The 26,889-nt window shown below is 42.7% G+C and overlaps 1 protein-coding gene across 1 annotated transcript; it reads left to right on the plus strand.

Moving 5' to 3' along the window:
* The first annotated feature begins 12,821 nt into the window (after positions 1-12,821).
* usp46 (ubiquitin specific peptidase 46) lies at positions 12,822-26,341 on the plus strand. The gene is made up of 9 exons (XM_012851484.3): positions 12,822-13,195; positions 17,142-17,222; positions 18,425-18,638; positions 20,941-21,179; positions 22,568-22,644; positions 22,742-22,825; positions 23,006-23,203; positions 23,300-23,378; positions 23,494-26,341. Exons 1-9 carry the CDS (start codon positions 13,160-13,162, stop codon positions 23,593-23,595), a joined length of 1,110 nt encoding a protein of 369 aa, XP_012706938.1. The 5' UTR covers positions 12,822-13,159; the 3' UTR covers positions 23,596-26,341.
* The last annotated feature ends 548 nt before the right edge of the window (positions 26,342-26,889 follow it).

Consider the following 26,889-nt stretch of genomic DNA (forward strand, 5'->3'; position numbering starts at 1 on the left):
GGAATGACCGTGACCTGGATGACTGAGAATCTTCACCAGCATCGGGTAGGAATACTTCTGCAAAGCACTGTAATGCAGTGAAAAATGTCTCACCATCGTCCGCAACAAAAATGAAAGTAACACTGGAGTTTAACACGTGATGCTGAATTTCCCTCCGCTGATTTCAGCGCAGCTCTAATTCCAAACCTCAGCAGGACACGGTGACCAATGAGGGCAAAGGGAACAGTGTGTGAGTGAGCTGATTCAATCAAATGAAAGTAAATCAATAAACAGAGAAAGTGTTTTGTCTGGTCATGTTTTTTTTCTTTCACACACTTTGGTCCAACAGCTGTCGTTATCATTCATGCCTTGTTACCATTTCCCTGTATGCATAACTTTAAATTAGCTGGTTTTTGGGTGCTTTCTTCAGGTTATCTGTCATTCCCTGTCGTCGTCTGTCAGGACTGAATTAAGTTTGGTGTTCAGACTGACAGACAGGCTCGCTGCTGTCACTACCTCCTGCAGGAATAATGGACTCAAACGCAGGTGGATTAGGACACCTGCAGACACAAATCTGCTGACTTGAATGTGCACCCACACAAAGAAAAGCAAGAAGAACGAGGATTTCAGCAGCAGACGAGGTGAGAAGAGGAGTCTTAATGCAACAGGACAGCAGTGTTAAGTTGAGCACCTGCGATGTGATGCCTAGCCTGGAGCGATAATGGGACCTCCAGGTGAACAAACTGAGACGAGAGGCTTTTTGCCAACCCTCGCACCTTTTTGTGTCGCATTGAATGTAAGTACTTTTTTCCTATTTGGCCAATTTATCTTGCTAGATGGAACCACGTTTTTTTTTTTTTGCTCTGTTTCAGAAGATCCTTAAGGACAATGTCTGCTACGGGTTTGTGACATTAAACTGAAGCGTGTTAGGGTCATGCAGCGGGACAAAGATCTGAAGTACACCAGTAAGTACACCTCTGAATGGTTCAAACAACACAAACAAAGTCGAGTGAAATCAGTGGACAAAGCCTAGTGCTGCAAGACGCAACAGAAATAAAAGCATGAAACACTGATTGGGACAATAAAACGATGTGCATTAAAAGATGGATGGATGGATGGATGGATGGATGGATGGATGGATGGATGGATGGATGGATGGATGGATGGATGGATGGATGGATGGATGGATGGATGCACTGCAAAAATGGATCTAAAAATAAGTAAAATGTTCTTAAAATTAGTGTATTTATCCTTGATTTGAGCAGGTAAATAAGATTATCTGCCAATGGAATGAGTATTTTGACCCCTAAAATAAGATAATTAGACATACTGCACTTGAAATAAGATGATTGAGATGAATTGTTCCTATTTTAAGTGCAAAATTCTTATTCCATTGGCAAATCATATTATTTACCTGCTCAAATCAAGGACAAATACACAGATTTTAAGAACATTTTACTTATTTCTAGTTCCATTTTTGCAGTGTGGAAGGATGGATGGCTGGATGGATGGATGGATGGATGGATGGATGGATGGATGGATGGATGGATGGATGGATGGATGGATGGATGGATGGATGGATGGATGGACTAGAAATTTTAGGTAACACCTAAAGGATTCGGGAGTGTCCTAGTCAAAGTTTGAAAATAAATCCAACTAAAATGCTGTTGCGTGACCTTAAACACCTTCCATGCGATAATGTTGGTTGATCTGCTTTCTTTGTCCTGTTTTTGGGTCCTCGTTCACACAAAACACAACAAAGGATATTTTGCTATTCCATTTTTAAAATGCGTCTAAAAAACACTGTTGTTAAGTAAAAATATGCTATGTTGTAAATCTTTAAAATAAGCATAATTTGGTGGGAAAAAAACTTAATAACAGATTTTTTTTTTTCTTTAAGTGCAAGAAACAGAAGGTGTGAAACTCAAATAGTAATCATTGAGTGATTGTGTTTTTTTAAACACAATCATGATTTAAACCTTAAGGCCTGAACTCCTGCCTGTTCACTGACCAGCTTACCCAGTTATTAGTAAGGAATACATCTTCATCTCTTTTAAGTTCCAGCAGAGACTGCTGTGAAGCAGCAGGAAAACCCTCCTCCCCTGTCAGACGCTGCATGCTCTTTCTGGCGGGCCCCCGCTTCCATTCATATGCACATGAACTCCTACGCAGACGCTTTTGCTTTGCTGGATTCCCAGTAGTTATCCTGTCAGCTCAGAGATGTCGCACAAAAACATGAAAACATTTCCACGCGAACGGGTGCGGGTGATTCAGCGGCCGACAGAGACGAACCTTCTTCATGGTCAGGGTCACTCTCTGTGTGAGAGTCAAACAGAAGGCGCTGTTTTAATCGACGTGTGCATGAGCAGAAGTGTGACTGCAGAAGCCGCGATCGTGTGAATCAGCGCCAGTGTTTACAGTAAGCAGCTAAGGAAGGATGACGAATCTTGTTCTGAGTTTTCTGTTTTCTGGCTAAGTGAATCAAACCTTCACAGAAATGCTTCAGAGTTACCGTCTTCACAACGCTGACTGGAACTCTGGAGTGCACATGGCTCCTTCCCCTTTACCCCCAACCAGCAAAGATCATGGGATGCTGGTCAAGCACACAATGCTTCCCCACAACCTGCCTTTCAGAAAGACACTCTGCACACGCAGCTCTGTGATTTGGCCTGGGCCATTAGGATGCCGAAGACCATAAAGGGCAGGAGAGATGAGCCAAACCGCCGAGGGCGATAATGGAGGAAACGTGTTAGTGTCCTTGAACGGTACATTCTGTTCTCTATGTGAGAATTGGCCCTGTGTAGAAGAGGAGAAGGCTTGCGTCAGGCGTGGTGGATAAAGGGAAGCGCCGCAGCGGCGTGTGCCGATCATCCTCCTAAATTATATTCCTAAATTCATGCAGAGAAACTTGCTGCGTCTTAACACTTAACGCATCAGGGCGGGGAAGCAAGTGAGGACTCAAAACGACACTTAAGGCTCCTCAGTTACAGGACATATTGTGGAAAATGTCAGATTTGCTGCCAGAGAGAATTAAACTTTTTTGCTGTTTGCTTGGAAAGTGTGAGCTGCATGGCGGGATCGTTGGTAGCTCTGTTGCCCTGAAGCAAGAAGGTCCTGAGTTCAAATCCCAGCATGGAGTTTGCACGCTCTCCATGTGCATGTGGGGGATTTTCTCTGGGTACTCCGCCTTCCTCCCACAGTCCAAAAACCCACAGTTAGATAAATTAGTCTTTCTAAAATGACATTAGCTGTGTGTGTGCATTGTTTGTCCAGTGTGTCTCTGTGTTGGACTGGCAACCTGTCCATGGTGTCACCCAATGACTGCTGGAGAGAGGCACCAGCACTCTGCAAGGATAAGTGGGTATAGATGATGGATGGATGATTGTAAGGTTCCTAACTGTGTGATAGGACCCAGAGGTATAAGTGTGTGTTTGAGGTTATTGTCCTGTTAGCTAAGTCTTGACTGTCTGACCCAAACTGTCACCCTTGGATGGAAGAAAATTTGTGAGGATGTTCCAGAACAATTAAGAAACCTCCAAGCTTATCATAAATTGATCATAAGCTAAAAAAAAATAAAATAAAAATAAATGCTGAAGCACCAGCGTTGCTGTTTACAGTAAAAGTAGTTTCACATCAACATGGACTGAGGGGGTGCTAACCAAAGAAAAAGATTCAGACCAAAGATGAAAGCCTTCACACCAGATTGAAATTTGCGGCTTCCCACATGGCCGAACCCAACATCTTCTGGAGAAGGGTTTAATAGTCAGAAGTTGAGCCGTTTAGCCACACTTATAAAAAGTATTTCTCGCAGGAGACTTTGAAACCATAAGAACGATGTATCAACTGTCAAGCATGGTGGTGGCAGTGTCATGCTGAGGGATCTGTTTTGCTATCAGTGGGGCAGGCGATCACACAAAGTGGTGGGGACGATGTGACGAGGAAGGCAAAGCATCTCTAAATCCTCCAAATTTACATTTAAATCAGCAGCTGGATGGTTGGAACTTTAAACTACAATGAACCCAAACACACAACAAGCTGGTTTTAAAGCCGGCTAACGTTAAGCTTCTAAGCTCAAACACAGACCTGTAGAAATGTTCTATCAAAAAGTAAATATTGGTTTATGAACTTAGCTGTCATCCACAATAGATTCAAACATTATGTTAACTCTTGTTTAAAAAAAACAAACATTGAATTTGTATGTCATATCGAGCGGCACCCTGACAACTTAACAGTTCAAACTAATCATTGAGAGGCCCAGATTCTGCAGGATTTCTGCGGATGATGAGTGTGTGTAACCTTCTGACCCGAACTGTAAAGCCATATTGGTCAGAAGTGTGGGATTTCTGTTAAGAATGTGTCAGGAACTAAAAAGCTCAATTAAAACTGTAGACTAACAGGAGCTCTGAAGACAGGCCACATAGACGTGCCTTGATTCTATATAGATTATAGTGAAAACCATCAATTTCATGTTAGATAGATAGATAGATAGATAGATAGATAGATAGATAGATAGATAGATAGATAGATAGATAGATAGATAGATAGATAGATAGATAGATAGATAGATAGATAGATAGATAGATAGATAGATAGATAGATAGATAGATAGATAGATAGATAGATAGATAGATAGATAGATAGATATTGCTGTAAGAAAATCATTTAAAACAGGTCTCAGAACTGACTTTAGCAGTATTCTGGTTGTGGTGCACATTCACCCGTCTTGACGCAGGAGAAAAATTCAAGGTGAGGGCAGTGACACATTTCTCAGGAAACATTTTTTTGCTTTTTGATTTGAAAAACAAGATTCTTGTGTAATGCCATTCAGCAGCTGCGTCAGTGAGGAGCGCAACAGCCCTCAGAATAAGAGATTCATCCACATCAAGGCTTAATCTCCGCAAAAAAAAAAGAAAAAAGAAAATAAGACTGAAATAGGAAAGTTTCTACAAAGTCAGAATTCAGGTCTCAGAAATCTTAGCTGTATCAGAAGGAGACCTGAAGTTCTTGGTATTAGAACCAAGAACTTATTTCTTCTTTTTTTTTTCCACATCTAGTCTACATTGCACTAGGAGAGGCTTTTTGACAGATTTCATAAACTGGTTGCCTGCTCAGTCTGTGCTCTATGGAGACAAGTAAAGGCTACAGTGAGTTCACCTTAGCAGACTTCCCAATCTCCCAGCACACCTGGCAGGATGAATTAATGCGGTTCACAGCACTGGAAAGTGGGTCATGCTCCAATGCTTTCTGCAGCCTTCTCATGTCGCTGCACACATCCACTTATACAAGCAGATCTATTGTCATTGACTGCGATCTGCACGAGATGCTGCTGCTCCTCCTAAGGGAAAGAGGGCAGCGCAGGAATCTGAAGCGCCTGGAGAAACGTGGAAAATATGTAAGAGATTTAGAGCGTCTGGCAAAAGTATCTGTTTGTTTCCTCGAACTTTTAAACATTTTGCCACCTTAAAACCAACTGGAACGGGTTTCAGAAGAAGTCTGGGAGAATCTGTTGACAGGAAAACTATCAGTCGTGCTCTCTACAAATCTAATATTTGTGGAAGAGCTCCAAGAAGGAAGCCATCAACAGTTCCTTTTGCAGTTTGCAGAGTCCCATGCAGACGGTGAGGGGCTCTGGTAAGCTAAGACCAATACTGAACTTTTTGCCCTACATAATGCTAACACTGCGCATACAATCTGCACCTTTAAAACATGGCCGTGGTAGGATGATGCTTTGTCTTTCTTCTACAAGGACAGGCAAACTTGTCAGATGATAATTGGAGGATGGATGGAGCTGGATACACGACCATCCTGGAAGACGGGGGTGCAAAGGACTTGAGAGTGAAGCTGAAGTTCAGAACCCTAAACATACAAGAAGAGGTTCACTTGAATGGTGTAGTTCGAAGCATGTTTATGTGTTAGAACGGCCTAATCAAAGTCCAGACCTAAATCCTGACTGAGAACCTGAGCTAATTCTTGAAAGTGATTCCCTCAGATATTCTCTATCCAGTCTGACTGAGCTTGGGTATTTTTTGCAAAGAGGAATAGGGAGAAATGTCAGTCTCATGATGTAGCAAAGCTAGTGGAAACACACTATGCCAAAAGACTTGCAGTTGTAGTAGCAGTATAAGTTACTTTTTTATGCACTATCGTTTGTGTTGATCTATCGTATAAAATGAAAATAATAACATTGTCGTTTGCGTTTGTAATGTGATAAAAATGTTCAAAGGAGTTTTAAGGAGCATAAATACTTCTGCAAGGCTCTCTGTCGTACGTGTGCATGTATTGTTTGAGAAATGGCGTTGTTCCTGATGCATCAGGACGTATTGACTAAATATTTCCTGTGTGTCTGGAGCGTTCAGCCAGTATTTCTCACGTTGAGTTAAATGAGTCACATTCTTTCACCCAGACATGTTGCAAACACACAAGTAGTGCAGGAATCTGCATTACTTGAATGTTGATATGCAAGTGTGAATCTTCATGAAAAACCCTTTGTGCGTGACCTTGTTCATGTGAGCGCTGAACGTTAATCAGGCTGCATTCTGAGTAATTGCCTTGTTAACGTACAGTCATACAAATGCACGTAATTGAAGAAGCACGCTGTTTGAAGGGCATCCTGGGTCAGACAGGCTTCTCCTCTCTTCTTTGCTTGTAGAGAACAATACTGCTATTGACGTCGCCGTTTCACTAGAATCAGGTGGTTATGAGGCAGAAAAGGTGGACTTGTAAGCAGCGGCAGAATAGACAGTGGATTTGTTTTCCACCTCAATAAATATAGACAGGAATATATGTAGAATGTATGTATATATATATATATATATATATATATATATATATATATATATATATATATATATATATAGTTTGATTTTTTTTTTGTTCTTTTTCAGTGGAAAATGTGTAAATTAACCCTTTACTCTGGTTTAAATGTTAACTTTGAATCACTTTCAGAGGTCAAATAATGTTTGGATAGTTGGCAAATGTGATATCTGGGTTTTTCAGAAGCTCTTAAAGGAGGACGTTATTGAAAACATGCCCAAATACAACTGAATCAGAGCTAAAATGAATTCATCACACATATGCAGATCTGAAAAAGTGGTTATTATATTAAAGGAAACAAAAAAACCTGGAATTGTTTTCTCATAATACAACAAAAGAGAGCAGGATGATCAGAAACAGGTAGTTTGGTGATCTCGTTTTCATCGCTGTCAGGGAGGAGTGCGGCCGACCCTTATGCTTTTAGTAGTCCCTCTCTGTGTGACCTGCTTATTGGGTCGATGTTGCTCAGATCTTTAAACAGCCGTGCAGCAGAGGTGGATGAAATGTACAATCACTCAAATCCCTGCATGCATGTTTGCCCTAGATGGATCATGTAAAAGAAATACAGTGTCTTTAGCTGCAACATAGGACTTCAATGTATTTTAAATTTCATGTGACAGACCAATAACATAGTTTACAATAGTTATGTGGAAAAAACAAGTGTTGTACCAATTAAAACTTAAATTTGTGGCATGCATTCATTTTCAGGCAAATTAAGGTTTAAAATCAACCTTGTTCTAATAAGAAATATATTTCTGATGTGTAACGAGACGGGATGAAAAAACAAAACCAGTATCAGTTTAAAATAAATCATTGATCCGTTTTCATTGACATGTTAAAAATGTCATGTTGGAGAGGATTTACAGCTTTCTGATTAATCAAGAGTAGATTCGTTATCATCATTCAAACCCTTTGAGCATCTTTACACTGGTATTTTTAAGACTTGCCACCACCCTAATCATTAGCAGCCTGCCCTGATTCATTTCAGGACTCTGGTTAGGCAACTCCAAAGGATTAATATAGTGAGAAGAAACATACTAAAAGGATCAAAATATTTTTATTTAAACCAAAATTTGTATCTGTAAAGGCCTAAGAGTTTTTTTTAGAGAACAAACAGCGTCATGAATACCAAGGAACACTGGAGATAGGTTCGACATCAAGTTGTGGCCGGTGGTTTAAACGTGATAAAGTAGTGCAAGGAGTATGGATGCTTTTACAAGTGCCTGAACATAAAGAACATAAAATATTAGATTCTTCATATTTTCATCTGAAATAAATGCAGCTTGAGTGCAAACATAAACTGCTCACATTCGTGGTGGGTTATACTAGGGGTTCATTATATTTCAGGGTAAAATGATAACAGTACACTGACAAATATGATAACATGTCTATGCAGTGTTTTATTTATGTCTGCTAAATAATGGACCGTGAAATAGTGAATGGAGATTGTTCCTCTAGTCAAGGTTTGAAAACTCATTCCAACTTCTCTCTCTTCTCCCTTTTTAATGACACCTTTTTAAATTGTAGCAGTACTGTTGGCCTCCTGAAGCCACATTTTAATCCGCACACGTAAAGAACACCGAAGTGTTAGTTTCCCTCCTGCTTGGTTGTATATTTCATAGCCTTGCGTTGCGTCTTTTTTATTATGTCTACGTCTTCTGTTCTTGTTGACACAGAAAACAGTGTGCGTGCCAGCGTGCTAACGCTGCAGTAAAGCTGCTGACTTTCTGCGCCCATCCTGCCCTGCTCCACTGTTTGTGGAAGCAGGGGCACTGTACATGCAAACCAGAAACTGCTGGGAACAGAATGTACCAAGATTTAATATCGTTCCAAAGCTCGTGTGCTCAACCTCTGTTACATTTAAGGGTTCTTTCTTCCCAGGGACGGCTCTTATTGCTTTTCTTCATGCCTGCCTAAAATACCACACAGAGTTTATTTAGAGTTAAAGGTGAAGTACAGATAATCCCAGGCTTTTGTATAGTCACTATGTGATGGATGAATATTGTAAAAAAAAAAAAAAATCCATAAAGATTGTCCTTATTGTCTGGGTTTCTGATTTCAAAAGAGGTAACTGAGGCAATAAGGAACACAAGAAAGCCACTTGGGTCTTACCGCCACTATACCCTTTGAAGGACCGATCCCCCCTTTTCCCCATTGTTACATTAAACACACAAGCCAGTCAATGGATGATTATGATATGACATAATGCTGATCATCTTGGTCATGGATGCTTTAAAGTGGTACTGCTTCTGAAAACCATGTTTGCTAAATTCTGTGCAAGAAATGAAAGTTAAGAGCTGAGAAATTAATTAGAAAAAAAAATCCCTGTAAAGAAATTGTAGGAATTCAAGAAAAGAAAATATTCAAAGTAAAAACAAATGTACTGTAAAATAGAAATATGTTTGAATTACCTCCTGAGGTTGGACGATGACAGGCTGGAGCAGCGGTGACATTATCCCAGAGGAGATATCGGTTAATCAAACAATCAAGGCATACATGAACCTAGTATAACCACTAGACACACAGATTATTAGCCACTCTTCTTGCAAAATAGTAATTTTTGGAGTCTTGCCACAGATTCTCAATTGGTTTGAGATCTGCTCTTTGACTAGACCATTTTAACACACAAACATGCGTTGATCTGAATCAGTAATCTCGTTGTGTGTTTAGGATCGTTGTCCTGTTAGAAGAGAAAACTCTGCACCCTCGAGCAGATTCCAGGATTACTATTTATGTTGTTGCTTATTTTCACATCAAATGTGAAAATTTCTTTCTGTTAAAGCAATTCTAGAGCTTGATGCCGCTTCCACCATGTCTCAATCATAGACAGGTTGTGCTTAGGGTGTTGCTTTACCACAACACATAGCTTTTTTTTTTTTTTTTTTTGCATGGGCGACTATGGCTCAATGGGAAGAGTATTTGTGTTGCGATCAGAAGGATGTGGGATTGATTCCAGCTTCCTTGTTATGTGTCGATGAGCCCCTGGGCAAGGCACTTAACCCCAAAATTGCCTAACGATCTATGTGTTGGTGTATGAATGTGTGCGATTGGGTGAATGTAGCTCTAGCGTAAAGTGCTTTGAGTGGTCAGTATGACCTGAAAAGCATAAATTCAGTCCGTTTATAAATTGGTTCTAAATTTTTCTAATCTGACCAGAACACCTTCTTCCATGTATTGGCTGTGTCCAAAAGTTGGCGTGGAAACAACATTTCTTATTTCTTTCTTTGAAAAACTGTGTTCTTCATCACATCATTTCATAAATTGACCAATAGCTGTCTTCCCCACCCCACCCCCTTCACCCACACACCTGAGCTGTGGTATTAAGGGAGAAGGGAATCAATTAAAATGCAGGCTATATTTTTATTTCCTTTTTTCTTTTTAAAAAAATCAGGAATAATCTGTCTTCCACACTCCATACACTTATGCTCTCCTTTGTGTTGGTCTACCATATAAAATAGTAGTGGACTCCAAAAGTATCACTAGTACGATGGCCTTTTTAAAGGTATTTGTTATGATTAATATCTGTTTGCAGCCAACATGAAACTCCCCATCATGACTGGGAAGAAACTCCCCTTCTGCAGGGAGTAGACTTGAGCCATGGTTGTAAACAGTTCCTGACCGCCATGGTTGTGCCAGATGTAACAAGGCTGCGTTCTATCGCCCGGTCAAATCTAAAGGGTTGTTTTCCTGGCTGCACGGAAACGATGCATTATTCATTTGCCTCACTTTGTTGAGGCAGACCTACAGGAAGGTCACCGGTGCTTTTAGTAGTGCGTCCAGCCGCGTTTACTGGAAACATTTTCCGAGCTCAAGATGTTTTTTTTTTTTTTTTTTTTTTTTTTTTTTATTGAACTAGCGTGCAGCCACAGACAAAAACAGCTCCATAACCGGGCGAGCAGAGAGGGTCATCTGAGGTTCACCTGTTGACGAAAGAAAGCCTCTGTTAGGGGATACAGACGTCTTGTCTTTCCAACAGCGAGCTGGAAAATCTCCAGAAATGTATTTTATATGGATTTCATGTGATAGACCGTTACAATGCAGTGCACAACTGTGAAGTGAAATGACAAGTATGCATGATTTACGTCTTTTAATAAAGAAAAGTCTGGTGTGCACTTGCCATGTGCAATCCATCATCCCACAATAGAAAGGGCTTGGATAGCACATCTGCAAGCATACTAAGACACGACCATCCACCTAAACTGACTGGGCGGGAAAGGAAAGCATTCAGTAGAGAAGTGGCCAAAAGTCCCATGGTAACTCAGAATCTCACGTGGGATTCCTATCATATGAGAGTCTCATGAAATATGTTGACGTTTAGAGCCGGAATGTGTCAAAAATGTAAGTTCAAAGAGTATGAACATTTTGATATAGCACTGTATGACCCAAAAACGATTGTTAGATGTACTAAAGTTTGTCTTGCCTGTTAACTGATTACTTACATGGAAACAGTGACCGGAGAAACTCAAATGATAACAGCTGAGATGTGAGTCATGAACGGGGCATCTGTATCCACAGTGGCGGCTAGTCCTATTAATACTGAGTGGTCTGAAATAGTAAGTCATGGGAATGTTCTCAGACTGGAGCCCTCAAGCTTGCAGCACATGGCGCTGTTTCGCTGCCCATTAAAGTATTCATAAATAAACATGACAGCACATCAATAAGCAACTTTCTCAATAACAGCATGCCTATCAGAGCAACAAAGAGCACGTCCCATCCTCCACAGCTCAGGCTGGCAGCTCTATTATTCTCTTATTTGTTTTGCTGTGAATACTTTTATTTTTCTCTCCTTTCCTGTCGCTTCTGAAGTTTGTCTGTTGCAATTATTTGTTTTTTTCCTTCTTTTTGTTAACATTGAAATGCTAAAAGGATAATTGACAGGAGGAATGTTGTGAAAGCACCAACAGACCCGCTTGTGAATGAATGCGTCCCGAGGGCGCGGGACTCCTGCAGGGCCCCACAGAAAGGACGTTGAGGTATAATGCCCTCCCTCTTCCTATTGGCCAGCTAATTGGTGGTTAGAGGGCAGAATACCTGCAAATCTAATGGTTAGTGATTAGGTCGGACCACAATCATCAGAAGAAGAATCCCCTGTGACTAACACACATGTGAAGAGAACAAGGCATGTCTCCAAGCATGAATTATGCTTATCACCTCAATTTAAATACTGATTTTTACCAGGGTCTGAAAAAATTCCATAACAAAAGATAGCTTTTCTTTGAGTTCTAAAATGCTTCTTTGGTCTTCATTAAGGTTAGAAAAATAGATATGTTGATGTCAACATAAATCATCTTTTGTAAATGGAGAACCTTTAAAAACAATCGTAGTGTGCCCAGATAGCATCCCATTAAGGTAAGCGTAGTTAGATAAAGATAATGGCAATAACTGTAAAAGTTATATAATATACATATAATACAAAATAATTTACTATTAGGTGAATTATAAATGTTACCATTCACATAATACTAAGAGTGTTATTTTTTATACATCAAAACATCAACAGTGCATCCAGTTCTATCTAGCAGGACTTTTTTGGAACCATTGTTATTTCTGAAATTGAAAAGAAAATCTGCATAAAATCAACAAAAGACAACTAAGACCAATTATCTAGTTGATTTAAATTAGTATTGTAATAGTAATAAATAGTTTATATTTGATCATATTTGTTATTTAAAATGTAATTAACTTAAATTTTCTCATACTGTTCAAAAGAGTAAAACTAGAGGAAAAAAGTCCTTTTAATACTAAGTTTCTGAAAAAGACTCAGTTTTTTACATTCAGTTGATTATTTACTGACAAATGTGAAAACGTTTCGATTATAATAGCTGATTAATCCGTTTTCGTTGCTTTGCTAAATATCCCTCAAAACTCATCTTTTTCACAAAAGAACTACATTACCATGAATCAATAGCGTCATGTACTCGCTGGTGATTGGTTGCTACTCAGTTAAACTTCGCCGTGCAGCTCTGTGTGTGGTCACTCTATCCTGCCAATCAACTCTCTAAATCTGGACCAATCAGCAGCCGGGCTTTGCTGTAGTGGGCGGGACTACATCACTTCCTCGCGCAGTGGGACAGTTTCCTGGTCGCTGCTAGCAACCTGCTGCCCGTAACTTCCCCTCTCCTCCAGACTCTCGCCAGTTTCTAAACCTGCGCTTCCTCCAACATGTGTGCGAGAACGAAGCCGTGTGGACGGTGAGGAGCGCGGCGCGGCCCTCGGCTCGGTGTTTCCCCGGCTGCATGGTGCTCTCCGACGCCCGGGGTTGCGGTTTGGCCTCCAGCCGCGGCTGCGAATGAACTTCATTTCTCAGCGTCACCCGAGCTCTGTTTATTTTTATAAAGATGGCGGTGAGGGGGACACTGTGAACTAAATGACTGTCAGAAACATCGCCTCCATTTGTAATATGGTGAGTAAACCTGCCGGCCGTGTGCGTTGTTGTTGTTATTGACCGCTTTGCAGCAACAGTTTTGAACCTGGGATTGGGGGATGTTGGTGGTCGGGTTGCCTCCCACCTGCACCCAGACTGGACCTCCTCCGGGGGGGGAGGATGCACGGGAAGCCCTGCGGGGGTCGCCTCCCATAAGACACCGGGGCGCCCCCCGTCGTTCACGGACGGCGTGCTGCAGCACAGCGGGGAGTTGGCGGAGCGGCCGCCGGTGATTGACAGGATAAAGGAGCGCGGCTCCTCTGGCCCTGACAGCTTGTCGGTCCTGGTTGCGTAACGTGGAGCTGCTGCGGAGAGCAGGAGTCTGCACTAATCTCTGCGCGACGTTGCGTTCAGGGCCGGAAAGGAGAGGGCAAGAACCGACTTAATGCCCCGTGTTAATGCCGCGGGCCCCTTGCTTTATTTAGCCAGGTCACTGATGTCAGAACCCGGCGGTGTTTAGTCTTCTCAGAGGACTGCTTCGGTGCACTGGTGTTAGGCTATAGCCCTGCACGACTGTCAACACTGGGCTGGTGTGGGATAATCCAGGCCAGGTTTGACTGATCTAAGTGTTGTGGGTTTTGATTTACATGTGGTTAAAAAAAACAACACACACACAACCAAGCTTCCACAGAAGACACATAGTTGTTTTTAAAGATTGAGTATTAAGTGTGCAGCATCTCTTCTCCACATTTGGTCCAGACACCAAAAAAAAAAAAAAAAGCTGTAAAACACCCCTTCATCCAAATGATGTCTATCCCGGCAGGGTTTTCCAGGAGTTTTTGTTATTGGGTTTGTAAGAACTTAACACCAAGATCACGTTTCTACTTAGGACTAAAAATGAACAGTTTCAAAGATGTCCCCAGTAGAGCTGCACCATTTGAATTGCAGAGAATTGCTTTACTGCTATAACTGGTACGTTATTTTACGACTGGACGATATAGAAAAAAAAGCAAATTGATAAAATAGAAATCATATTTATTGATAATTATTAACAAATTGAAAACATATATTTTAAGTGGAACTCTGACCGTTTTACGCTGTCGCTTAGCGACCCATCTTTAGATACAGAACACACAAACTCTGAATTCAAACCCAAACCTTTTATTCAACCAACTTTTTACCAAAACTGCAAGTTTTAAAAAAAAGAACATGTGCTCTATGAACTCCTTGAAGGGGGCGGAGCTTGGTGACTGAGCGCTCCTGGGGTCTGTGTTTGTGATTGGTTGGGAGGATGTAATGACTGTAATATGAACCTTCATAGCTAAAACGTATAAGCAAGGAAAACTGTTTTTCTATTGAACTTTTTATCGACCCTTTTTTATCATCGATATACATGGATTGATTATATATTGTTATTGAAATATCGTCCAGCCTTACGTTATTTTATTTCAAGTGCCAGACATTCAGCCTTCATCACAATGAGGTATTGGGAATATGGGGCGGCCCTTTCCCTACCTGTAGTGCCCACACCTGATATTTATTTTAGTAACTTAGATGATAAACCTAATATTGCTTGAGATCTGAGCTTAGAAAAAGAAACAGAAAAGTGCTTCACCCCCAGGCATCTGTAGTCCTGTGCCACCAGCAGCCAGCTCATTTCTGTAGGATGACTCGTTTGATGCCAGGATAAAAAAAAAAGAGGTCTGAAATAATGAATGGAAGTCACTGAATCTGCAGATCATGATCGATTTCAGGCCGCACGCGAGCCAGGAGGTGATGTCTGGTAGTTTATTTATTCACATTGTCGGAGGTCAGTGAGGTAATAATCTCTGATCGCTCTGACAGGTTTGTTTCTGACCTCCTCCTGCCTGCAAAACCGACTTTGCCCTCCGCTTAATTGTCTATCTCCTCCCATTCCGCCTCATAGTTTCTGCTCGAGTGGCCCGTCGGCAAACGGACCCGGCAATCCACGTCGCCACACTCCAAAGCCCGGCCCACGCGTCGCATTAACAGTATGAGCTTCAACCTTCAGCCGACAGCTTCTAGCGCATTTTCCTCGTAACGTTTTCACGCACATCCTTTAGCGCGGAGAGCGGCACGTCTGTGTGGTGGGAAACCACAGCGTGCACGTTCTGCATGATAATTGGGGCTAATGGATTGATTCTTGTTCCAGAGAGGAGGATGCGGGTTTGCAGCGGTGATCCTACACGGGATTGATGCGTGTATTTAAAGGCATGTGAAAGGTGTTCCTCTGGGTGCTGGGGACACACGTGGGATGTTTTCTTATGCACGACTCATTGACACTGAGCAGAAAGTTGATGCATTTGTGTCTTAAGGTGGTAGTTTGTCATACAAAGGGGCAGGTAAAGCTTAATTCCCCACTATACAGGACTGTCTCAGAAAATTAGAATATTGTGATAAAGTTCTTTATTTTCTGTAATGCAATTAAAAAACATGAAATGTCATACATTCTGGATTCATTACAAATCAACTGAAATATTGCAAGCCTTTTATTGTTTTAATATCGCTGATTATGGCGTACAGCTGAAGAAAACAAAAATCCTATCTCAAAATATTAGAATATTTCCTCAGACCAAGTAAAAAAAAAAAATTATAACAGCAAAACAAAATCAAACATTTGAAAATGTCCATTAATGCACTCAGTACTTGGTTGGGAATCCTTTTGCACAGATTACTGCATCAATGCGGCGTGGCATGGAGGCAATCAGCCTGTGGCATTGCTGAGGTGTTATGGATGCCCAGCATGCTTCAATAGCGGCCTTTAGCTCATTTGCATTGTTGGCTCTGGTGTCTTTCAGCTTCTTCTTCACAATACCCCACAAATTCTCTATGGGGTTCAGGTCAGGGGAATTGGCAGGCCAATCAAGGACAGTAATGCCATGGTCAGTACACCAGTTACTGTGAGAATCTTATGTCGTCTCTTAACCACTACCATACTTGTGATTTAGTTTACTGAACCAAGCTGAGTGTTTTTCAAGGCTCAGGAAACCCTGCAGTGTTTCCAGTTAATTAGTCGATTCAAGTGATTAGTTGAATAGCCTACTAGTATACTTTTTCACAATATTCTAATATTTTGAGATAGGATATTTGGGTTTCTTAAGCTGTAAGCCATAATCAGCGATATTAAAACAATAAAAGGCTTGTGATATTTCAGTTGATTTGTAATGAATCCAGAATGTATGACATTTCATGTTTTTTAATTGCATTACAGAAAATAAAGAACTTTATCACAATATTCTAATTTTCTGAGACAGTCCTGTATTTAAAGGCATGTGAAAGGTGTTCTTCTGGGTGCCGGGGTTTTCTTATGCCCGACTCATTGACACTGAGCAGAAAGTTGATGCATTCGTGTCTTAAGGTGGTAGTTTTTCATGCAAAGGGGCAGGTAAAGCTTAATTCCCTACTATAGAGCTTGCATCTGTCTTTTGTCAGTCTCTTGTAAACGTCCCGTCTGTATTTACTGGAATCTTTGGCGCAGGTAAGGTAGGCATTAATAGACCTGCCTGTTATTATGGGTACATACAGTTCAGAGACCTGCGTATGCTCTGCAGCCTCTCTGAGTGGGGGCGGGTAATCGGACAAAGGGGCATTCAGAGCGTGCTTTGACAGAAAGAAATGAAGGCCATTAAAAGTCAAAGGCTTCCCCAAACTAAATTGTCTGCTGTGTGCTCTCCACAAAGCTGTGGTTCATTTGCAGAAGCTCTGAGCCCCTAGCAGAGAAAAGGCTGTGACAGGGAGATAAGTGCTCCGTCTCTGCCACCAGGAGCTAAATCCTCCTGACTTTTGACTTGGCTCTGCCTCTTTAGACCGTATCCGTTTCCTACACCGACGGACGCTGAGGCGTTCAGATGAGGCCGCACATACCGTCTCAATCATAATAATGATCATGTGGGTGAATAGGGGAAGTGTAGATGAGATGATGCTGGGTGATCCTGAAAGCATGTCTGTGGTTTTGCTCCCGTAGGGCACCAATGCCTCGGCTCTGGAGAAAGACATCGGCCCAGAGCAGTTCCCGATCAACGAGCACTACTTCGGCCTGGTCAATGTGAGTCTCGCTAAATCCTCTCATGCATTAGCAACACCCTTTGCCAGATAACAGCGGAGTCGCGTTTCAAAACAAAGAGCGAAACGAGAGTGAGCAGGGAGGCTTGTGGACAGCTGGCGTTAACGGTAACAGAGCTGTTTAATCACGGGATGTCCTGCATCTTTAATGTGGCGTAAACACATGTGTTTCCCAACCTTTTCAACCAAATACAGCGCCTCATAGATGACTTTTCATCCCTCACAGCTACAAACCTTGGTGCTTTTTATCAGGATGTTTGGTGGTGAACCCAAAACAAAGTGGAAGAAAAATGTAACAGTTTTATAACAAATGAAGATCTGAATAGTGTAATGTGCATTTGTATCAAGCCTCAGCAAGTCTTCCACATTTTACTGTAATTATAGTTTAAGGACTTTCTTCACATCTAGATTCTGAAATTTTAGCCAGTTCTTCCAGGCCCAGATCAGATGGAAAGCTTCTATGAGCGCCGCTCTTAACGCAGCTTTATGCTTGACGCACCTACGTTCCGCCAGGAAATGAGACATGTGGACACAACAACTGCAGCATTTATGCTCCATGTGGCGTTTTGTCCAAAACAGCACTTTCTTCCTAGTCTCTAGAGGGCAGTGTTGTGCTCCTATGCCAAGCGTACAACACCCCATTACACATTGAAATAGAAAACACAGTTGTTTCCATCGTTTTAAAGCCTTTTCCTCCAAGAGTGATGGCGATTTCTCTCCAGGAATTGTTAACAATTTGTTGCTCACAGTGATTGCTCGTCCGCCATGTTTTTACGCAAGGGATTGTCAGCGTATTTAGGAATTTCCCTGTGTGCGTGGAGCAGAAGCATTAAGCCACGAGGAAGGGCCGTGGTAATATGGCCGCGCGGACCTCATTGATGCGTCAACCATAAACCAGGCTTTAGGGTCTTACCTGACATTTTTTTATTGGATTTAGGTCTGGACTTTGACTGGACCATTCTAGCCAATGAATACACTGATTTAAACCACCTCTTTGTTTATGTTCTAGCCCATGAAAGTCATTAAAATGTCATTGAATTGTATTAGTGATTGCATGGAGATGATGACGGAGAACATGGAGCTCTTCCACCTGATTTGATCGATGTTCCTGAATGATATTCGAGTGCTTGTTTTGATTGGCCGGGCGTGTCTCCCGTCTGTTTTTGTGCCGCCCCCCTCCCTCAGTTCGGAAACACGTGCTACTGTAACTCGGTGCTGCAGGCCCTCTACTTCTGCCGGCCCTTCCGGGAGAACGTGCTGGCCTACAAAGCCCAGCAGAAGAAGAAGGAGAACCTGCTCACATGCCTGGCCGACCTCTTCCACTCCATCGCCACGCAGAAGAAGAAGGTGGGCGTCATCCCGCCCAAGAAGTTCATCTCCCGGCTACGAAAGGAGAACGGTGAGAGGGTCGTGGCTGTCTAGAAGTCTGCTGATCATGTAGAGACACACACACACACACACACTGATACGTTTCCCTGCACTGTGTGGTCTGGAGTCAGATAGTTCATGCGTTCTTATTTTCTTCGTCTCCTTGCCTTAATGTAATACCCGAGGAGCTCAGATTTGTGCTGTGTGTTTGCAGCGGTGTCGGCTTTAATATAATCTGAATCTTTAGGGTGAAGGGCAGTTGCATGTTGGCGGTGAGGTCGTTGTGAGCGGAGCTGACAGAAAGCCTGATTGTTCCTTACTGTCCAGACTCTGCGTGAACGAACAATGCCATCTCTGTCTGGGAGCTGCTCGGTCAGCTGCCTCCTCTCTGGAGCTTTTCCCCCGCTCCCCTCGTCCCCTCCGCTTCTCAGTTTCACCGCTCGCATCATGCATGAAAGCAGGAGTGTGTACAGGTGTTGTATGAATTATCAGCAAAGTTAGCTGACCTTGTTTACTTGGTCTACAGTCTCACGTGTCAGAAACTGGTTTTCAGAGAGAGGGAGAGTCAGGAGGCACCTTTGTTACAATTATATGTGCCTAAAAGAGTCGTACTTTCTTCTCTGCTGTTCTAAAGACTGGCAGCTAGGATTTATGATAAAGTAATGGAAATGCTGCAGAAATGAAAAAGGGGAAGGACATTTTTGTTTTTAATTAGTGTATACATTTTCTTAAATCAAATCTTGTTAAATAATCCTAGAAATGACCACCTGTTTATTTCTATAGCAAAAGATGTCAGACAAAAATGCTAATTTTTCAGAAAAATCCCCTTTTTTTCTTATTCAGATAAACATATCAGTAGGTATACACAGTGATCCCTTTGGGGGTAAACTAAAACACAAATGAATCTGTAGTTGTTTTGGTAATGGCGGCGTCCGCACCGAGGAGTGCTGATGGGAGCTTTTCCTGGTTGTTGGATGTGCAGCGTTCACTTGTGAGGAGTTTTCACCAGCCTGTCTGTGATCAAGAGCTTTCAGGCTGAAAACTGTCTGATACTGCTCAACGTACCCCAGTGTTCCTAATTGAATCCCCCGAGGGTCAAATGTTGCACCCAAAACCAATAAAAAAAAGAATTTGTAGTCATTAGAGGGTAATAAAATATGTATTAATTTGTTTTCTTCATGCTATATCCGCTCATGGGCAAAGGGCATCTGTTTCACTTTTTACACATTTATTGACAATTTTTTATTACTTTTTTCACCCTCAAAAGTTTACACACAACACCCCATAATGAAAAAGTGGAAAAAAAGGGTTTTCTTCATCAATAAAGTCACATGTTCATAAGTATTCACAGCCTTTGCTCAACAATTTGTTGCTCTAGCTTTGGCAGCTGTTACTGCCTAAAGTCTTCTTGTGTATGACGCCACAAGGTTCTCACACTGGGTGCCTTCATCTTTGCATGACCTCTCAGCTTCTCCATCAGTTTGAAGGAGGAAAGGTCGGTGCACAACCACGTCCAGATCTCTCCAGAGATGTTCAATCTAGCTTCTGGCCAAAGTTGACTTTTCCCTGTGCTCCTCCGCAGACTTGTGCCTCGCTTGGTTTGTGCTCTGACTCGCATCTGTGGGACATTCAGAGGGTGTGAATACTAATGTGTGTGTGATTTCTTAGAGGGTTTATTTTTTTATTACTTTGTAAAAATGTGCATAATCCAGTTTGGAACAAAGCTGTAAGGTAAATGTAGCAAAGCGAAGCACTCTGATCATTTCTTGGTGCACTGTGGATTTAAAGTACTGAAAAATGTATTTTCCCCTTGCTGGAAAAAAGGGGATTTCAACACCAGGGAATGAAAATCAGATTAAAATGTTGTTTAAAAGGCATAGCAGTGACTTGAATAAGCAAAAACCAATCATGTGAAATTAAAATCCACCCCACAGTAGAAGCTGCACCAAAATGAGATTCAATAATGGCAGACAAGTGTCCAGGGACCCAGGAGGTTTAGAGCTCAGAAATTAGATAAATATTGATTGTTTGAAGGAAACGTTTCTGGCTAGTTAGAAAGTTCTATTTGCCAAAACTCTGCACTTTGCATGAATAAAAACCTTCTGACGGCTGTTTCTTATTAACATAGCTTTTGAAGTGCTAAATGCTACACAGGCATAAACACTGATTGTTGCTATGTATGGGCCTGAATACTCGTCATGGCTGTATGAGGGCAAAGCAAATGAGAAAATTATTAATTTCAAGGTCAAAGTGCGCACAATGTGACCCCCCCCCCCCCGCTTGTTTCCGTCTGAAAGCGACCTTTGTTCCCTTCCATCTTCGTCTCCCCGCAGATCTGTTCGACAACTACATGCAACAAGACGCCCACGAATTCCTCAACTATCTGCTGAACACGGTAGCCGACATCCTGCAGGAGGAGAAGAAGCAGGAAAAGCAGAACGGACGCCTGAAGAACAACGGCACGGCGCTCACCGCTGAGGCCGACCCGGAGAACAAGGCCGAGCCCACATGGGTTCACGATATCTTCCAGGGCACACTGACCAATGAGACGCGCTGCTTGAACTGTGAAACGGTACGTCACAGCAGACCTGTCTGGCTTGTTTTAATGCTCCATGGCTTTGTGTTGGAGGCGTGCTCCATAGGGGACACCAGGCAGCCTTTCTCCTCCCAGCATACATCAGGACAACTCTAAACCACTGAGCTATATAATACACTGGAGTGCTAATCACCGTCTGTTTGAACGAGTCACTTTGAAGCCACCAGCCGCCATATTGGTACTCCCTATTTCCCCCAGTAACTAAGGAATATGTGCGCTACAGCATCGAATAACAAGGATTTTCTCATGTTCAGGGGGGGATTAAAACTTTTAAAATGTCAAATGCCATATAGTTTTATGTTATGTTCTAAAAATATCAAGTACTGAGAAAGTCATGTGCTGAAATATTTTGCATTTTATTCATTTAAATATATATATTTAACATTTATAAATATATAAATAACAATATACAAAAACATATATTTACATATGTGTATACATATATATACATATATACATATACACATACTTATATATACATATATATATATCTAATATGAATAACATGTAAAATATTTCAGCACCTAATTTCCTAGTAGTTGATAGTGTTAGTACATCCACTGACTGTAGAATTACCTGTGAAATATTTTCACTGAGCCAGAAAACTGCTTGTTGTTGCAACCAAATCCTGTGGGATTCTGTGAGAGTAGGGAGTAGCAAGATGGCGGCCAGTGACTTCAGTTTTTCGGCAAAATCAGCACTCCAGTGTATTATAGAGCTCAGTGCTCTAAACCCCTCTGCACACCACACTGGTCCACTTAAAACCATTTTTTTGCTCCTTTTAACAACAGATCATGATGTTTCAGTTACAATCTTCATGCACAGGACACAATGTGCGCGTCCTTAAAAAGGCGCCACACCTAAATAAACGCTCAGAATGGCCGGGAATCCAATGTTCACATCAACATGCGGGTTTCACCTGTCGCTTCAGGGGATGTCCAATTGGAAAAGCTCCGCTGTGATGCTCTGCCATGCACATTTCTTCCTGTCTACGTGACAAAAGATCATGACTTTTTTTAAGTCCTTCCCCGCGCAAACCCGTTTTCTCGCCGTTGTGGCGTAGAAACGCAACACAACTTTTGCGTTTTAACTAAAAATTGCGGTCGTGTGCACAGGGTATAAGTTTCGTTCACACCGTTGTGAGGGCGAGCAGAGGGCCAGGTTGCCCCGAGCAACCCCTGTAAACACCCCAGGCACCGCTCTGTGCGGAGACAAAGGCTCCACAGTGAAATGAGCATTTCAAAGGCTGGCAGCGTGGGTATACACGCATGTGTGGGCGAGGGCTTTTTGTGCGGCGGAAGGCTTCTCCTCGCTGACTCAGTCAGGGGGGGGAATGACATTGAGGTTTCACGGCTGTCTTGCAGGTGAGCAGCAAAGACGAGGATTTTCTGGATCTTTCCGTGGACGTGGAGCAGAACACGTCAATAACGCACTGTCTCAGGTAGGCTGGGTTTATCGTCCGCTGGATCGCTGCTGAGGAGGCACACATTGACAGACTGGGTAATGGAGCCTCTGGTGACATGCTCTCTGTCCTCCAGGGACTTCAGTAACACAGAGACTTTGTGCAGCGAATACAAATACTACTGTGAAACATGCTGCAGCAAGCAAGAAGCACAGAAACGGTCAGTGAAGCACACGTTATCCCAGCACTGCTGCAAGCTTCTCACATTCGCCACAAACTATCACATAAAATGCTAACAAAACGCATGTATGTATGAAATGTCATAATAGTTCTGCCTAGCTCTGTATCTATAACTACCAAACAAAAAGGTGCTTCCCTAAGTACGCCTGCTCCTCCTCAGGATGCGTGTGAAGAAGATTCCCATGATCCTGGCGCTCCACCTGAAGAGGTTCAAGTACATGGAGCAGCTGCACCGCTACACCAAGCTCTCCTACCGCGTGGTTTTCCCACTAGAGCTCCGCCTTTTCAACACATCCGGGGACGCAGTGAACCTGGACCGCATGTACGACCTGGTGGCGGTGGTGGTTCACTGCGGAAGGTAAAGCTGCCGACGTGAGGAGTCGACAGGGGAGGATGTTTTACGCTGTGGAGGTTGGGTAGCAGTGCAGTCATTGTTTTGTTTCTGTCACCTCAGCGGCCCCAACAGAGGCCACTACATCACCATCGTGAAGAGCCACGGCTTTTGGCTTCTGTTCGACGACGACATAGTGGAGGTGCGTCGCTCTGCTGCCTTTGAGCTGCTCGGTATTCGCCTCGTCTGTCTGTCTGTGCGTTCCTTCTTCTAGCCTGTAAACCTCATCTCTCTCTCTCTCTCTCTCCGCTGTGCAGAAAATCGACGCCCAGGCCATTGAGGAGTTTTACGGACTTACCTCGGACATTTCCAAGAACTCCGAGTCGGGGTACATCCTCTTCTACCAGTCGAGGGAGTGACGCCGCTGCCAGACCAGCGACAGGGAGAAGACTGGTTTTATTTTCTACCTTTTAGCATAAGAGAGCCAGACTTTCCACATCCTGCTCCTCCAACGTGTCTGACATGTGTGCCAATCCTCTTCTGGGTTTTATCTGTTTGTTTTCTTTTCTTTCCATCTCTGCTTCTCTCTCTCTGTGTTCGACAGACTGTTGTCTTTTAGTCACCTGCATCTGGACTGCACTTTAAAAAGCTAAAATGAAAGAAAGAAGTAAAGCAGAGCTGCTGGGAGAGGCCTGCAGATGTTTTTCTAGCAGAAACCCAATAGACCGGGGGGGGGGGGCACATGCAGACGGGGGTCAGAAGCTGTACCATATCAGACATGTTCGTGTAAAATGTGCCAGCCACTCATCGTTCCTCTCATCAGGGCTACTTTCCTAGTTGTTCCCGTCTACTTTCCTCCTGTCTTTCAGCGGCTGCGTGAGACATGAATGGAGCCGGAGACAAACACTACGATTCACAGAGGAATCTCACGCGTTTAATAAAAGATCCGACTCAATATCTGAGCATTCACGCAAAACTAGCCGAGCTGTAAAACATTAGCAGAAGAGGATATGACCAGAGCGTTTCACACTAACTGAGCCACCAACTCTTGGCACTACACATTATGTCTGGAGACGCACCGATCCCGATTGGCCAGGCCGGCAGCGGCTGTTCTGATTAGACCAGGAGGAGCGTGCTGCAGAGCGCCTGGCTCAGGTAGTTCCATCGCCTTTAAAATGACACAATCATACGATTATCCTCCATAATGCATCAAAGCACATGTCCCTAAGTTTTAGCTCGTTTTCTTCAACTCAGAAAAGTTCATCTCACTGTCGGCTGATGTGTTTTATGGATGGATAAAGGAGGGAGGTCTTAGTTTTTAAGCGTTTATTTATGTGGCCGATAGATCGGTGCATCTCTAATTATTTTAACATCAGGCGGATGTCTGGAATCAGCAGTTTTGTTGTTTTTGTAAAACACTATTTATTGAAATTATTATATTTATTGTTTTATTTAAAAAAAAAGATTTTTGTTCATGCTGACTGATAAATACTGGTTTGTGTAAAATGCTGTCTGAGCTCCCAGCAGAACACAGCGTCAAGTTTGTGGTTTAAAAAGATTCATTCAGAGAGACATTCCTCAACGGTATAACCTCTTGACTGATTTGAAAAAGTAATACTAGTGCAATATGTGAAGTTGGTTACCAATGGGGAATTTCCCTATAAGATAGAGCATTTGCATCTTTTTTTTTTTTTTTTTGGACTAGTAGCTGATTTGTTTATTCGTAAGTCGTTTTCCAGCGCTGTGCGTCTGCCGTATCAGAGCACAGCGACTCTCAGAAGCCTGTTAAAATGGCAGCTGCAGTACCTCGTTGATAAATAGTTCAAAAACCTTTTTTCACCTGTAATGTGATGACATATCCTGTAACAAACCAAGAGAAAAAGAAAGGCGTTTGTTTGGGATTAGAACATCAGCAATAACAAAGCGCCCACCACCTGGTTGCATAAACGTGCTCACAGCTGGTCACAGCTGGTTACTGAGTTTAGACGTTCAGGCTGCCGTGCCAGGAGGCGGCCGCCATGCCTCATTCAGCTGGTAACCCTTATCTGCACTCCACAACTTCTCCACATCTGTCAGATTGTAAAGATTTTATTTATTAAGGGAATCCACAGATTTGCAGTCAGATTTCCTCCTGGACTCTTACTAGGCCGGTCCAGAACCGTTCTGTTCTGGTGAACTTGTTGCTTTTACGTCTGCGCGGACGCTCTGTAACGCTGGAAAACCAAAGCCCTCTTCATCCTCAGCCTTCTAGCTACACCTGAAGGTTTCTAATTTCATCCACCTTGACCAGAATTAGAGCGCACTCTGAGGAAAAGTAACCGCAGAGCATGATGCTGCCACCACCGTGTTTCATTAAGGCTACGGTGTTGTTTGGGCCGAAGGTTCAGGGTGGGTTTCATCAGACCAGAACGGTCTAGAAGATTTGATCCTTTCTTAGATGTGTTTTTTTTTTTTTTTTTTTTTTAAAGACAGGACGCTGTTGTCACACGTTGAACACATATTGTCTCTAGTGGTAATGACGGGTCAGTGTGCCAACAAGCACTTTTTTTTTTTTTGGTAGCTCTTCTGATAAATGGCACCGTTGTACAGCTGGATCATTTTGGTCCTTTGTTGCATCTCTGCGAATGAGCAAAATCATGAAACTCCTTTTCGCTCATCAGAGGCGTTGGTTTATGGTTGGGCCCATTTTTGCTAACAGGTTATTAAAGCCTTAGTTATGTTTCCGTTGGACTTGATTAGGTTTTCATTTCGTTGAATCATACAGGATATGTGTCACGTTAAAGGTGGGATAAATGCGACGTTAATTAGAACTGACTCATCTTTTCCGTGTGTAAACCAGCATTTTAACGGCGGGGGGTGCACTTCTGAGATCCGCTGTACCCGTTTCTTTTCAACCCCCCCCCCCCCCCCACCTGTTGGGGAAATTACGGTACATATCTTTTTGGAACTGAGCACAGATTTTCTTTCCCTTGTTCCTACTTTGAACACCAGCTCACATGTTTGGTCTGGGTTTATCGGAGCTTTCTATATGTAGCACACTGGAGTCCTGAAGGTTAGGGATCCTCGTGAATCCTTTGTACTGTAGATTTTCCTCCCGTTCGGAGGCATTTTGGCTGTTTCCTCTAGATTAGTGTAAGATCAAACATTTCTAAAACAAAAAAAAAATGTTTTTGACATTCCTGTTTGCTGCACATGAGAGGGTATCACCATTTCACACATAGACAAGAGGTAGGCTAGACCATTTACTAGATTAGTGTGCGAGTGTGAGGGCAGGAGAGGCGGATGCTGAGCTCTCTCCGACTGGATGAAAACGTGCCAAACTGGATTCAAAGCTGACCTGGCAGCCGTTTCTAATGGAGCATTATTTTCTTCATCAAGACACACTTGTGTCCTCATGATATAGAAGAGTACCTCTCAGAATAAGAAATATTTTTTTAAATGATCTCACAGAGACAGACCTGGGCTTACGGCTGGTCGGCGATGAAGGATAAGCGTGCTGTTTCACAATCACAGCTGCATCATCCAAGGAATGTGCAGATGCTCGCGTTCGTCACATTATTCTAGAGACTGGATTCAGGCTGTAGAGAACCGCAGATGTGAGGATGAACGTACTCCTAACATGCTGAGCTTCCATTAACTTATGCACTCTTCCTCACCGGGACGTTCGGTCGTCCTGCGCGTGCGTCCTGGTGTCCTGCCAGGGTCCCGCGCCG

This window comes from Fundulus heteroclitus, chromosome 9, assembly GCF_011125445.2.
Source record: "Fundulus heteroclitus isolate FHET01 chromosome 9, MU-UCD_Fhet_4.1, whole genome shotgun sequence".
NCBI lineage: Eukaryota > Metazoa > Chordata > Actinopteri > Cyprinodontiformes > Fundulidae > Fundulus > Fundulus heteroclitus.

Coding starts and splice junctions, on each gene's coding strand:
- usp46 (XM_012851484.3), top strand. CDS start 13,160: ATGACTGTCAGAAACATCGCCTCCATTTGTAATATG. Junction 18,639..20,940: donor CCGGCTACGAAAGGAGAACG/GTGAGAGGGTCG, acceptor GTCTCCCCGCAG/ATCTGTTCGACAACTACATG. Junction 22,645..22,741: donor TCAATAACGCACTGTCTCAG/GTAGGCTGGGTT, acceptor TCTGTCCTCCAG/GGACTTCAGTAACACAGAGA.